The 13,630-nt window shown below is 35.5% G+C and overlaps 1 protein-coding gene across 4 annotated transcripts; it reads right to left on the bottom strand.

The window, feature by feature from the left end:
• Positions 1 to 476: 476 nt before the first annotated feature.
• On the bottom strand, positions 477 to 10,633 carry LOC122307819 (protein FIP1). Of its 4 annotated transcripts, none has more exons than XM_043120917.1 (14): positions 10,431 to 10,623; positions 10,074 to 10,161; positions 9,865 to 9,973; positions 9,374 to 9,423; positions 8,093 to 8,159; positions 7,163 to 7,235; positions 5,805 to 5,860; positions 4,941 to 5,037; positions 4,549 to 4,633; positions 4,270 to 4,332; positions 2,511 to 2,570; positions 1,406 to 1,498; positions 1,151 to 1,213; positions 477 to 1,028 (listed from the first exon to the last, which is right to left on the bottom strand). In XM_043120917.1, the coding sequence occupies exons 1-14, from the start codon at positions 10,502 to 10,504 to the stop codon at positions 912 to 914; spliced, it is 1,095 nt and encodes a 364-aa protein (XP_042976851.1). In that variant the 5' UTR covers positions 10,505 to 10,623; the 3' UTR covers positions 477 to 911. The 4 variants fall into 4 exon arrangements, with proteins under 4 accessions (XP_042976851.1, XP_042976853.1, XP_042976854.1 ...); XM_043120919.1 differs by having other exon boundaries at positions 9,865 to 9,969; positions 10,431 to 10,622; XM_043120920.1 differs by lacking the exon at positions 10,074 to 10,161 and having other exon boundaries at positions 10,431 to 10,622.
• Positions 10,634 to 13,630: the final 2,997 nt, after the last annotated feature.

Genomic DNA, 13,630 nt, shown 5'->3' with positions numbered 1-13,630 from the left:
TAAACATACTAAAAAGCAACTCCATTATTGTCGTTAAGGAATTCTGAAGTATCTCCTCCTTTGTTGATGATGATGCCCTGTCATAGATTGTGGATTATTAATAGTTTTCTGATAGGAAAATTTCTTGTAGGTCAACTTTTCTTGTGCACAGTCTTGGTCAAGCAAATTCACTTGAATGACTGCAAGTGTAATGAGTTACTGTTTGCTTTTCTGGTGGAGTTTATAAAAATACTTCTTGCTGAGCTAAACTGTTTGTTTTCTTGGCTTAGGAGAGGTTACAGAGAAAGGCAATCCATTTGGGTAATTGCAGATGGCATTGACTGGAATGGAAAGCCTCACAATCGGGGATAATTTAACTTTTTAGCTTGATTTCATCAACCTTCGGCTATTATAGTAGTCATTTCATCCGACTTGATGTGTCTGTGACATGTTCTACATGTTAGGTACTGGTCCACTGAGTGACGTTGCAATCTATATTATTAGGTCTGAAAAATCTACAGGATGATTCTATTGAAGCAGAGGAAATGAGGAACAATATCACAGAAAAGAATCCTGAATCCTAAAACCAGTATCACAAACTCGAGTCGCCACCAGACAGTTTTAAGGAAAGAAAAAAGCTTTAATCGCTCCCACTGATTTCTCTCAATCTTGAAAATGCCGCGTATTTCCTCCTCAATATACAACATATTATAGGCAGCTGCCGCCCGCCGTGAATGGATGTTCAAGTGGGAAAAAAAAAACCAGTACAACAAACAGATATATATACATTCAATAATCTGAGCTGCAATGCTTGACCTTCTGTACACGCTTCTTGATCTTTCTTTCCATTTAACCTACGAAAGGAATGGCACTCATTGCAGCATTGTGGAATGGAAAAAACAAGTCAACATATGCATATTTTTTCAGTGTGACTATGCTCCACGTTTTTCTGTGGGCTCCATGGATGCAGTTGGTTGGTTTCTGAGTGTTGTGATCTTCTTTTGCAGTTCGAGATTTGACATTCGTTCAACCTCCAATGCTCGTTCAAGCTTTAGTACATCAAATTTTGACGTTAGATTAGCAAAAATATCCCATATCAGAGGTAAGTGAAGCCCAGAGTTGGAGTTGATAATCATTAACATATTAGCTAATAGAAGAGACGAGACAATACCTTTGCTGCTCGGGTACTCCATTCTCCTAAAATAGCTCTTAGTCTTTCATTCTCTTCGACATACTATCAAATATCAAGCCCCCAAAAAACCAAAAAGTCAAAACAAGCATATGATTTTGACAATATTGCTAATAGAGATACTTTACACGCACAAAACCAGATAAACATGTAATTGATACAATAAAAAGTCTCAGGTCTTCCACAATCATGATACGAATATGTGATAAGTAATTGAGCCAAAACACTAGTTCTTGCCTGCTTGTTGGTAGTTTGCACTCGCTGTATTTCGGAGTCCCTCTCAGCTATCAAAGAACGAGCAAGCCTTAGCTCAGACTGCAGCTGATTCACCTGCAACATAAGTCCCTTTCAGTATCCATTTTAAGTTTCAAAATGTAACGAAGACCAATGTCAAATGCTACAAGTCTATTTGCTAAATAGAACCATGCTGACAGATTGTATCTGTGTCCAGGGGCAGAGAAAAAAATTCAACATGTTTTTTAATTGGAAAACAAATTATTCTGCTGTACACCATTGTTTCAAAGAATTCAGTTTTAACTGCTCTTAGTGAAGATTACCAAAAAATGAGATTACATCTTTTACAGTAACAATAACATCTACCACCAAGACATCATTAAATCTGTAGGCAGTTCATCTCATTCATCTGTTGAATAGAAGGAATGAAGTAGAAAACTCTTGTTTGCTGCTTCAGTTTTCCCCCTCAAGTGTCTTCCCAGTGGTGTTTATTTCTTCTAAATTTCTTCTAACAGTGAACATGAACTAGAAATGATTGCTTCTAACAACGAGTTTAAAAATGCCAAATTTCCCTTTGAATGGTAATAGGGGATGTGTCCAGAAGAAACGTAACATGTGATGTGTACAGAATTTGAACTCATGTAGACTCGTGAGTTCATGTGCTCAAAATATAGATCTCCTAAAAAAAGCACAAGAAATGAACATATGTAGTAGGCAGTAAAATCACCCTTTCTGGTTCCCAGGATGGAATTATTGAATTCATTTGACCACAGCAACACATCACAATGTGTGAAAAGAGTAATTGGCTTGTCATCATTTAAGCAAGATAATTTACACATTGTGCAGTTAATTACCAAAAAAGCATAAGTCCAATCATTTTAAAAGTTAAGTAACATATGTCCAATCATTTAAGCAAAGATAAGGTAAACATTGTACTGTTGATTACCTAAAAAGGACTAGTCCAAGATTGACAACACATTGTTTCATTTTAAATGCATATCAGCAAGCACCATGAAACTCTTGCAACCTTAAAATCAAAGACAACAACTCGGACAAACATTTGGGGAACTGTTAAATGAACAAGTGGAAAAGAATCAACAGGTATTACCTCAGCGGTAAGGGTCCGTAGTTCCTGATCACGAGCTGCTAACATGTGGGCAAGATCAACCTGAACATGAAGCCATAAGAACCAATTCTTTGGAACATTCCACTTCCATGTAATCAAAATTACAGAACCATATCAGATACTACTGCTATCCAGAAATGTAAAAACTACAACTATTCCAGTCTTTGGTGCCAGAGAAACTAGAAAATTACCATTTGTTTTGTTCTGCCCTGGTCAGGGGGTGCATCTTTGCATAATTTGTAGTGTTCATGATCCAAAATCCAATAAGCACTACTCCCAATCACAAATATACCATTGATATTATAATTTTATACAGGCCACTACTCGGTGTTATCTCCCGTCATAATTTTCTGAAGTGGCTCCAGAATAAAATAAGTTTTTTTTTTATAAGTAATAATTTTATTGTAGAAATAGGCATAAGCCCAAGTACACAGGATGTATACAAAGGATAAACCTACAACTTCCAGAAAACAACCCAGAAAACTAAAACAGGTTCAGAAAATTATCCACCATTACATAAACTTTCACCCAAAAACCCAAAGTACCCAAGAAAAAAACCCTAAGATCTTCCAAAGTGCGTTCTTTATCTTCAAAGCATCTCCTATTTCTTTCTATCCATAAGCACCACATGAGACAAGGAGGAATCGTCTTCCAAACAGACACTGCCTTCTTACAGCCCTTCAAACCCTTCCACCCTACCATTAAATCCACCACATCTTGGGCATCACCCAATGCAAACCTGTCCAGCTCAGAACCTCATCCCACAAGAATCTAGACACTTCACAGTGAAGGAAAAGATGATTTACAGACTCTCCATCCTTTTTGCACATGACACACCAATCAGAAATAAACAGTCCTCTCCTTCTAAGATTATCAGTTGTCAAAACTTTGCCCAAAGAAGCCACCCAACAGAAAAAAGCAACCTTGGGAGGAACTTTCACTTTCCAGAAGAAAATAAGTAGCCCAACTTCTTATTGACAAGGTGAACATGGACACACCAGATACCTTAAGTGATTCAAGATGAAAAAAAAAAGAAAAAAAAAAAAAAAAACACCATCCGCTGTGTCCATGTTCAATTGTTATTGCAGTTCACCTTTAATATTAAACGAGTAGGCTACTAAAGTTACTTTTCCTTAGATCTCACTTATTCTGACATTTCAGAATAAATGTCTCAGAGGTTAAATATTATAAGACCTTTCATGGCCAAAACTGGTAATTTGACACACTACCACCTTTATGACACAGCCTACACACATCTACACATCCTGCATAAAGACATATCTTCTTCTTGCTTTTTTTTTTTTTTTCCTTCTGTTATCCCTTCATCACCGAAAATCTTATAATTGCAAGGTTAAAATTAAAGAATAACTATGCCTGTGTATATGGTGCTATACACAGACATTTCTTCTCCTTCTTTCACATTTACACACATTTGTTTCTAGCCAGCTGGAGGAGTCTATATAGTGTATTTGGAAGGAAAGTAATGAAACATTTGAAGACAAAGCACATTCGGTGGAGGAGCTTAGAAGCCTGTTTTTCAAGACATTATTTCTTTGGAAAATAGCTATAGATTTCAATGATCTTAACGTTGACAATTCCTTGTATCTATCTCTCCCTCTTCTTCCTAACTAGGTGTTTCGCTTGTATACATCTTGAGTACTCGGACATTTGCCTAGTTCTATTAATAGTATTTTCACTTGTAAAAAAATAAATAAATAATATTAGCTAGGGCAATAATCACCTGAGGTGTGCTTCCATCATTAGACCGTTCATATTTACTTAAGCACTCTTGCAATCGCAGAATCTGCATGGCCAAATGTTTGGATATTAATAATCATACACTTTAACAGACATGCAAACCCAAATATATTATGTTTTATAATACAAGTGGTAAAATATGTATTAACAACTGAAATCCTTTATGCAGAATGGAACACCAAAACACCAGAAGAAGGTACTGTTGGATATGAAATGCAAAGAAAGAAGCACTGCCAATTGTAAATTTCAGATCATTGCATACCTCCTCACTCAAAAAGTGAAGGTTTTCACGCTGGTATTGCAACAAAGCCATTTGCTCATCAGAGAGTCGACCACCTTCATGATACCTGTGGTACCAATCAACCCACATTATGGATTATGTATTACAACATATATATACCCCTACTAACAGAATTGCGCCTGCCCAAATGTGTTTGAGTGTGTGTGTGTGTGTGTGAGAGAGAGAGAGAGAGAGAGAGAGTAAATATGAACTCTGCAAATCTGTCCTGTACCCTATATCATACCAACATAGTGTAATTGATGCATTATTTAAAATAATGCTATATAATCTCAAGATGAATTAAGTCTCCCATTCCAAAAAGGTTGAATATGGAAATGGAGTTAAAACATAATTATTAATGACTCCATGATTACCTCAAACCTTCCAAAGAACTTGATGGTTGAAGCGGAGAATATAATGACTTAAGAACATCGGGCTGAGAATTCAATGAATTGTACTGGTGTACATAACCTGCAAGGACCAAAAGACACATGGAAAAAAGTTAGAACATACAACCTCAAATACATCCTGAATGTATGAGCTCATATTCTATCCATATGTGCTTGGTGGAGGGTCTTAATTGGGGAAAAAAATCGATAGTCTCAAACTCGGCTAGGCTGGTGTAACACAAGGAGAACTCTCACAATTTTCACCAATATATAATGCTAATATATGCAAGGTTTTTTGGGATGACAGCATGCAGTATAACCAAATATTGGAATCTTAAATATTATCTCAAACAAAAACAAATGCTTTGCTCATGGACAAATAGAATTATTCTGTGCAGTCGGAATGACAAAAGAAAGTGACATCATGTTTATCTCAACAACCTTGAGTGTGTATTCATATTTCATAGTTGCCTTACATATGGTATGGAGATTAACACATAAAACCTGCCATTGAAAGAAATCCTAAGAACAACTATGTATCTTTTTATTTATTTGGGCCCATAGGTAGTAGAGCAACATTTTATATTTCCTAGGAGCATAAATGTTGGACTCAATAAACTTTGTCAATAACCATGCTTGTTAAATCATAAATGTATATAAAAACTGAGTGTCACTCCCTCATCATGAACATCACCACCAAACCCTGATGAAACTCAATAAAAGGTCCAGCATGAAATGGAAGACCTTGGCAGCTATGACAGCATAAAGAAAAATTCCCAGATATTTCCTAAACAATTGTCATAAACACAATCCAAATCCTCAAAACCTCCCTGTAATTTAAACACTCACCAACATAGATACTCATAAAAGATCCAGCACATATTGCTTCAATTATCATAATAATCCTGCAAATTTATGGTTGACCAAGATTTTGTCAGCAGTACACAGCTTGGCAAACAAACATCGGAAGAAGTAGAATTCATTTTATAATAATTTCACAACAGTTAGTTCAAGAATTTTCAATCCTTTTTTTGCTAAGGACAAGAACTAATCAGTAATCAGGAGTATTAAAACATGATAGCCAATATTCAAATCCTCAAACTGGAGATAAAAGATTGGGAGTAAATTTAAATATCAGAATTCATGATCATTAGATATCTCACAATGGTTCCACTAAGGCTATGGAGCAGGGATATAAGATAACATCGATACTTCCTAATGCATTTTGATACTTTATGAATGTATTAATAGTTTGTAATAATATTTTTAATGTTCTAATTGCATCTACTACTTTTTTAATACAGTTATCTATTAAAGCATCCCCAGCATATTATATCATAACTTTTCTACACACAGACATGCGAATTATTTTTACGCTAAATCTGCATCCATTCTTTCTAAAATTGAAGTCTCAGATCAAAACTTAGAAGTGCTTCCCTAGCATTTTAAACTAAGCACATCTAGAACAATTTATTAAACAGCCCACTTGGTCAAACTAAAACCCTTCAGATTAACTCATTTTAAATTTATATATGGCATATAATAGAGATGACAGAATGAAAATCTAAACATATGGATTAATTTGAAGATGCCTTATATCTACATATATTCTACAGAGGGAAAGGAGGGCCATCTCAGGGGAGGAGCACGTGCTAGAAACACTTCGACCTCAAAGGTCCGACTTTTTGGAACAAAATCCAGCTAATATTACCAGCTCCACTTGCTCTCATGATGAAAGAGTCTAAACATTAAAGTTGGCCTCACAAAATATCACAATATCATCCACAAAAGGAGCTGAGACGGTACAGGCTCTTCATTATTCCTCAATCCCAATGAGAAGGTCGATAGAAGTCTCATGTTCATAGCAGCTGGCATATTTATAAGGGCTGATCTTTAAATAAGAAAAATAGTGGATCTGCAGGGTCCCAAATGAATTGGCTTATTAGAAAAAGCCTAAGTTACTATCAAGGTATTCATTGGCAATAAGCACTCTTGACACCAATGTTTATACTTGGGGTTTTTTAGTGCACTTTGTATTCTACTCCTGGGGAAAGAAGAATTTACACTTTAAAGACATATTTGTTTGCATTCCAAAAAAAGCAGATTTTTGCTAATCTCACCCTTTTAACTTAATTTTGCAAAAGGAAACTAAATATAATGCAGGAGAATGTATATTCTCGGGAATCATAACTAGATGGTAGGTGTACCTCAGTATTGTTGAGATGGAAAGAATACCAATGTGGGGTTTCCATACGATCACTAGTAGCATTGCAGCAGTTCCTAGCATCAAACAATAACAATAATATAATAAAAATGAATGCAAAGAGAAAGATCCATCAATAGACATTGGAATTTCCACATAAAGATACATAAAAGCATGAAAACAGGTAACACCAACTTTTATGGGAATCTGAAAACTCATTTCAAAATCAGGCCCTAAGGAAGATTGCGCACCCATCAGTTCAATTCAAGAGACCTTTCATCCCCAACAATTTGGATCTATCCACATGAATCCTTTCCTTCTAATTAATTTTGTCAAAGTTCTTTTGGATTCCTTGAGGAAGGTCCTCAGATTATACAACTTAAGGAAATTCTAAATCATTGTCGTGGATTGGTTTTGCATGTTCAAAAAGAGTGGGGAGTCCATTAATCATCTACTAATTCAAGGTGAGATTGCCACAACCATATAAAATGAATTCTTTACTAGGGTGGGACTAGTTTGGGTGATGTTGAGAAGGGTAATCGACCTCCTAGTCTCTTGGAGAGCTTTTTAGGGCAATTCAAAATAAAAGTAATTTGAAAAATGGTTCCAATATGCCTATGGGTGTCTTTGGAGGGAGAAAAACAAGAAGAAGTTTTGAAAATCGTGAACAGTCAATGTCTGAGCATGGAACTTTCTTTGCCAATACTTGACTCCATCGGTCGATTGTAATTGGTTTTAATGGTATGAACTTTCATGAATTTCTTGTATCGCTAGATTATCATGCATAGGCGACGCTCTTGTATGTAACCTATGTACTTGGGCTCTTGCCTATTCATATTATCAATGAAATTTTGTTTACTAATAAAAAAATATATTATGTTGGATTCCAAAGGAAAAAAAAAATACAAAAGGGAGTGAGCACATGTATACATACCATAGGCAGTAATGGCAAAAGGTAGGCGAACAACATGCTTCAACTTTTGGCTGAAGCTATAGTAACCCTACAAGAAAAATGTGAACATCATTGTTTTTAAACCAATAACATATAGAAAAACATAAATTACATGCCAACACACCTTTTGGGTCTAAATGGAAACCCACTCTTTACAGTCAATATGCAAACGGCCAAAACCTTTAGGTACGTTTGCAGTAGCTTCAAGATTTGTAATTCATGGCTAAAATGCAGATTCTCAAATGCTCTCCAAGATTTTCTAAAATTTCTATATACATGTAAATGCCTTTCCATTTTTTTTCCAATAGTCCCAAACGTTTGTATAATTTCTATATATTATCTATTTTCTATGATGTGGTCCCTTCAAAATTAAATTAAAGTTAGGTTTATAAGACATAATAAATTTATTAATTTGTATTCCAAAGTCTTTTATTATACACTAGTAGGCTTCTTAATATGGAACCCAAAGTGAAATAAACTCAAAATATATATTTAAGTTTGATGATCTATGGGAAAAATAATTGAGAAGTTTTATCCCCTAGACTTCATTGAGCAAGAAAGTATTCATTTAAGATCTCAATTGTAGTGCTTCATATGACGCCAAAATATCTTGATTTTACATTAAACTTGATAAATTACCTTATATACTAGAATGAACGATAGGCTTCTAAAAGATCACTTGATAGTTTTTATGAAAAAAATTAATTCTAAATATTTCATTGCAAAAGTAATAATGAATGAAAATATATCTATGAAACATTGTCACCAGCAATTTGAAACAGATGTTAAGTTGTATTTTTAGAATTTTATTTCTGTGCAAGTTTTTGTCATCTGATTTTTATATATACTTATGTATAATTTTTCATGAATTAAAATTAAGATTTGTCTCTTTTTATTTTACATAAACGTATCATACGTTAGAAAAGTTGGCTCCCCTCAGAAAAATTTTTGGTTCCCCCACTGCTTAATGTAACTTATTTTCTTTTTCTTATAACAAGTAATTTCAATTCAAAAGGCAGTTCCACTTTCAATAGAGCTGTAAGTGACTTTAATAATTCATATTATCTGGTCCAAGTACTGATATATCCAGGAAAAACTACCTAGAAAAAAAAACTGAAGAGGCTTCTACAAACTGGAAACATCAGCAGAATTTTGTATGTGGAAGAGTAGGAGAGGGATTGAGTGAGTGAGTGAGTGAGAGAGAGTAATTGAATAATAGACATTGGAAGATTGACATTCTACCAAGCAACTGATAAAGATTACCTGCAAGCGTATTTTCTGGACTTGGTAAACCAGATATTGCTGAAAGATGCCTGAAACATTGACATATATGATCATCATTGGCTCAATTCCCTATCCTTAAGATAGCACATGCCATTCGATTCTAAACTAAGGTACAAGCAATAGTAGCACCCAAAAGAAAGAGTTAGATTATGTAGAAGAAGGTTGAAATGGTGGACATTCAAGCACCAAAGCAACATAAAGATAGAATTGCCAGACAGTTAGACATCCTAGAGATATCACATTTGCATAATGTGTTTTCGTAAACAAAACTGCAGCTGACATACTAAACCTCTATGGAATTATTAAACAACATACTAGGCATAAATATGTTTTACAAATCCTTCATCCCCAAATGTATAATGTTCACGTTCAAATTTCAAAGATGAAATGCATTGAGAGCAATTAGATTCAAACAATAAGCTCATTGCAAATGATACATGTCTAAAAATAAGCATAGTGAGTGAAAAAACCTGTAACTAGTAAAAGAACAACACTGGAACTGCAAAGCAACGCGGACATCAAGTCCTGTATAGGACGGAAAATCCATGGAGCTCCCGCAGCCAGTACGGCGTAACCTGCCTAAAGTTGATGAACAATCAGCGGTCTCCACTCAATAAAGAAATGCAGAAGTTTTTGCAATAATTCAGGGTTATAAAGTCGAAAGGAGCTCTCCACTTGCCAGGAAGAAACAGTAGAAAATGCTCCCAAAAATGCTTCTGGATTTGCGGTTACCAAGTAAAGGAGCCTCATGCAGTATATCCAGAAACCTAAAAGTTCCCACCCAGCAATGAACTCCATTTAAAAAATTAAAAAAAACAAAAACAAAAACAAAACCACCACAACTTTCTTGACAACCAAACACCCTCCACCTAAGCAGAAATTACAAGAATCGCAGAACTTTTATTTTATTTTATTTTATTTATTTATTTTTATCACTCGAAAGCCAGAACCATCAATTGCTACTCGAAAATTGATGAAATTTACAAACTCAAATCAAATCGGCAAGGCAAAGAAATTAGAGTTTGGAAAAACACACATGGCGTTATCTTCGTGAGATGTCGAGGGTATAGAACCGTGTCTCTCTGTCGCCATCTTCGCATGAAATGTCATATAGAGCAGATTCGTTTCTCTAAGGTGGCTTTGATGGTCCGCCAAATCCGGGAGCGTGGAGATGTTGCCGATCTTCTTTTCCCCTTCTATTCAGAATAGTTCTTAAGTCTACGCGTTTTGAATTTAGAACGTCTTATCAAGCTTAATTTATGTCTATGCCTAAAGTCTTTTATTTATTTATTTTTATTAAAATATGCCTAAATTATTATTTTTTTATTTAAAATGTGCCTAAATTCTAGGGCCGCACAAATAAGCTCTATATCCGACCCGAAATCTCGTCCCGTTTGGATGTAGAATTGAAAACGGATTATACCGTTATCGTTTTCATTTTTTATTGGATAATACCCAATACCCGTTTTTACTTTACACAAAAATACGCAAACAGAAGCTTAGAACCGAGAAGCTCTCTCTCTTACGGCCTTGCCCTTGCTCAGAACTCAGAAGGTCTCCTCTAGTAGCCGATAACCCATCTCCTTCATCATTATTGTTATAAAACTTGTGTTTTATATTTACAAAGAAATGCCAAGATTTGTATGGAAATTCACTGTTTAATAATCTATATAAAAGGCTTGGTCACAGAACAACAATATACACGTACGTCTTTATCTTGTGACTTTAAAACAGAATGCTCAAGATTACATCAAACACAGCATATGTATATAACAGCTATGATCACAAGACCAATTTATACCAACACAGATCCATCTACCAATATATACAGCATCATCCAGATCAGATATATCTCTCGAATCAACAATATAAGCAAGAACAGATATATCAGGATATTACAGAAATCATATAAGAACAAGAAAATAGAAAAAAGTAAGAAAGCAAGGAACGAACACACCGAGATACGTGGTTCGACCCTAATGGTCTACATCCACGGCAGGAATGGCCTCAGAGCTCTTTATTGATGAATCAAATCAATCACAGAGAAGCCTCAGTTCAAATACATCCGTAAGCACTCAAATCTCACAAAGAAATCACACCGATTTCTTCCCTCACGCTCAAACCCTAGAAACCCTAGAATTTTCCCCCTTTCCCTCTCTGCCTCTTTATTTCAGCCGAAACACCAAAATGAACTCTGCCTTAGGGTTACAAGAGAACAAGATATATATATATATGGTGCATCAGGATTGTAACACGTGTATCGGATCCAATGGCTCAGCTCATATACTCAGATTAAAGGCACAAGCTCCTCACGTGCCTGTTGAAGGCAGATTTAAGCTTCACGGGACCAGTTCGAGCCACGAGCTCTTCATGCACTTAAACACAAAACAAACCATTAGTAAATGAATAATCAACAGATATTAAAATGATTTGACATACATATTACAATTCTCCACCTTGGCAAAACATTTATTTGCCTAATGTTTACAAGTAACCCTCATCATTGGCTCATTCCTGCATTGTCCTCCTAATGAGGACTGACTCTTGATTCCATACCTACTAAGTTCAGACAGTGTCTGAACTTTGACCATGGGACTGACTTGGTCATCATATCTGAGGGGTTATCCTCAGTTGAGACCTTTTCCACACCTACCACTTTGGATTCTATAACATCTCTCACAAAGTGAAGCCGTATATCAATGTGTTTAGACCTCTCATGAAAAACTTGGTTTTTAGCTAAGTGAAGTGTGCTTTGATTATCACAATGCACTATGATGTTACCACTGAAAATATTTAATTCACTTGCAATCCCTTTTAACCATATGGCCTCTTTAATAGCTTCTGTCAATGCTATATATTCTGCTTCTGTGGTGGACAATGCCACCACAGATTGTAAGTGTGATTTCCAGCTAATAGCCCCCCCAAAAGCAGTAAATACATATCCAGTTAAAGACTTCCTAGTATCTATGCTCCCAGCAAAATCAGAGTCTACAAAACCAGCCAACTCACAACCCTCTTTCACATTGTTCCCAAAAGTAAGACCCAAGTTAATAGTACCAGCCAAATATCTTAATACCCATTTAATGGCCTGCCAGTGGGGTTTTCCTGGGTTCCCCATAAATCTGCTAACTACACTCACTGCATAGGTTAGATCAGGCCTAGAACAAACCATAGCATACATTATGCTTCCCACCATGCTAGCATAAGGGATTTGTTGCATAAAACTAATATCAGAGTCTGTTTTAGGGGCTTGATCTAATGACAATTTGAAATGTTGTCCTAGGGGTGTAGATACATGCTTAACATGTTCCATACCAAATCTGTTGAGAATTTTAGAAATGTAATTTTTCTGAGATAAGTAAAGCAAACCAGCATTCCTATCTCTTTCAATTTCCATTCCTAGAATTTTCTTAGCAGGACCCAAATCCTTCATTTCAAATTCTGATTTTAGCATGCTTTTAACTTGATTAATTAAAACTATGTCCTTACAAGCCACCAGCATGTCATCAACATACAAAAGGAGATAAACAAATATTCCCTTTTCTTCCTTGTAATAGACACAACTATCATAATAGCTCCTGTTAAAATCATTATTAATCATGTGTGTATCAAATCTCTTATACCACTGTCTAGGTGATTGTTTGAGACCATACAAAGATTTTTTAAGGAGACACACTTGATTGTTTTTAATTTCTTTGGTAAAACCTTCAGGAGGCTGCATATAAATTTCTTCTTCAAGTTCTCCATGCAGAAAAGCAGTTTTAACATCTAACTGTTCTAGATGCAAGTTTTCAAAAGCTGTATAAGCTAGCAGTAGCCTAATAGAGCTGTGTTTAACTACAGGTGAGAAGATTTCATTGAAATCAATTCCTTCCCTCTGTGTAAACCCTTTGGCTACTAATCTAGCCTTATACCTGGTCCCTTCTACCCCTGGCATGCTTTCCTTTTTCTTATAGATCCACTTGGATCCAACCAGCTTAACCCCTTTAGGTTTAGGCACTAAAACCCAGGTTTTATTTTTATTTAGAGATTCCATTTCCTCATGCATAGCAAGGATCCATTTGGGGGAATCCTTGCTAGCCATTGCCTCTTTATAAGTTTTAGGTTCCTGATTAACTATCTCATCAGCTATAGTTAAGGCATACATAGTTAAATCAGCTTGTCCATACCTTATAGGAGGTTTAATAACTCTCTTTTGCCTATCTCTTACTAGGTTGTAGGAGTTGGCTCCACCTT

The sequence above is a fragment of the Carya illinoinensis genome, chromosome 4, assembly GCF_018687715.1.
Source record: "Carya illinoinensis cultivar Pawnee chromosome 4, C.illinoinensisPawnee_v1, whole genome shotgun sequence".
NCBI classification, from domain to species: Eukaryota; Viridiplantae; Streptophyta; class Magnoliopsida; order Fagales; family Juglandaceae; genus Carya; species Carya illinoinensis.
The sequence above is the reverse complement of the archived record's forward strand: the minus strand, read 5'-3'. Positions and strand labels throughout refer to the sequence as shown.

Bases quoted from the DNA above. Each gene is read 5' to 3' on its own strand.
- LOC122307819 (XM_043120917.1), bottom strand. From the start codon at position 10,504: ATGACATTTCATGCGAAGATGGCGACAGAGAGACACGGTTCTATACCC. The intron at 9,974-10,073 runs GCAAGTGGAGAG...CATCAACTTTAG, and splicing joins TTTTCTACTGTTTCTTCCTG to GCAGGTTACGCCGTACTGGC. The intron at 9,424-9,864 runs GTTTTTTCACTC...TCAATGTTTCAG, and splicing joins TGTTCTTTTACTAGTTACAG to GCATCTTTCAGCAATATCTG.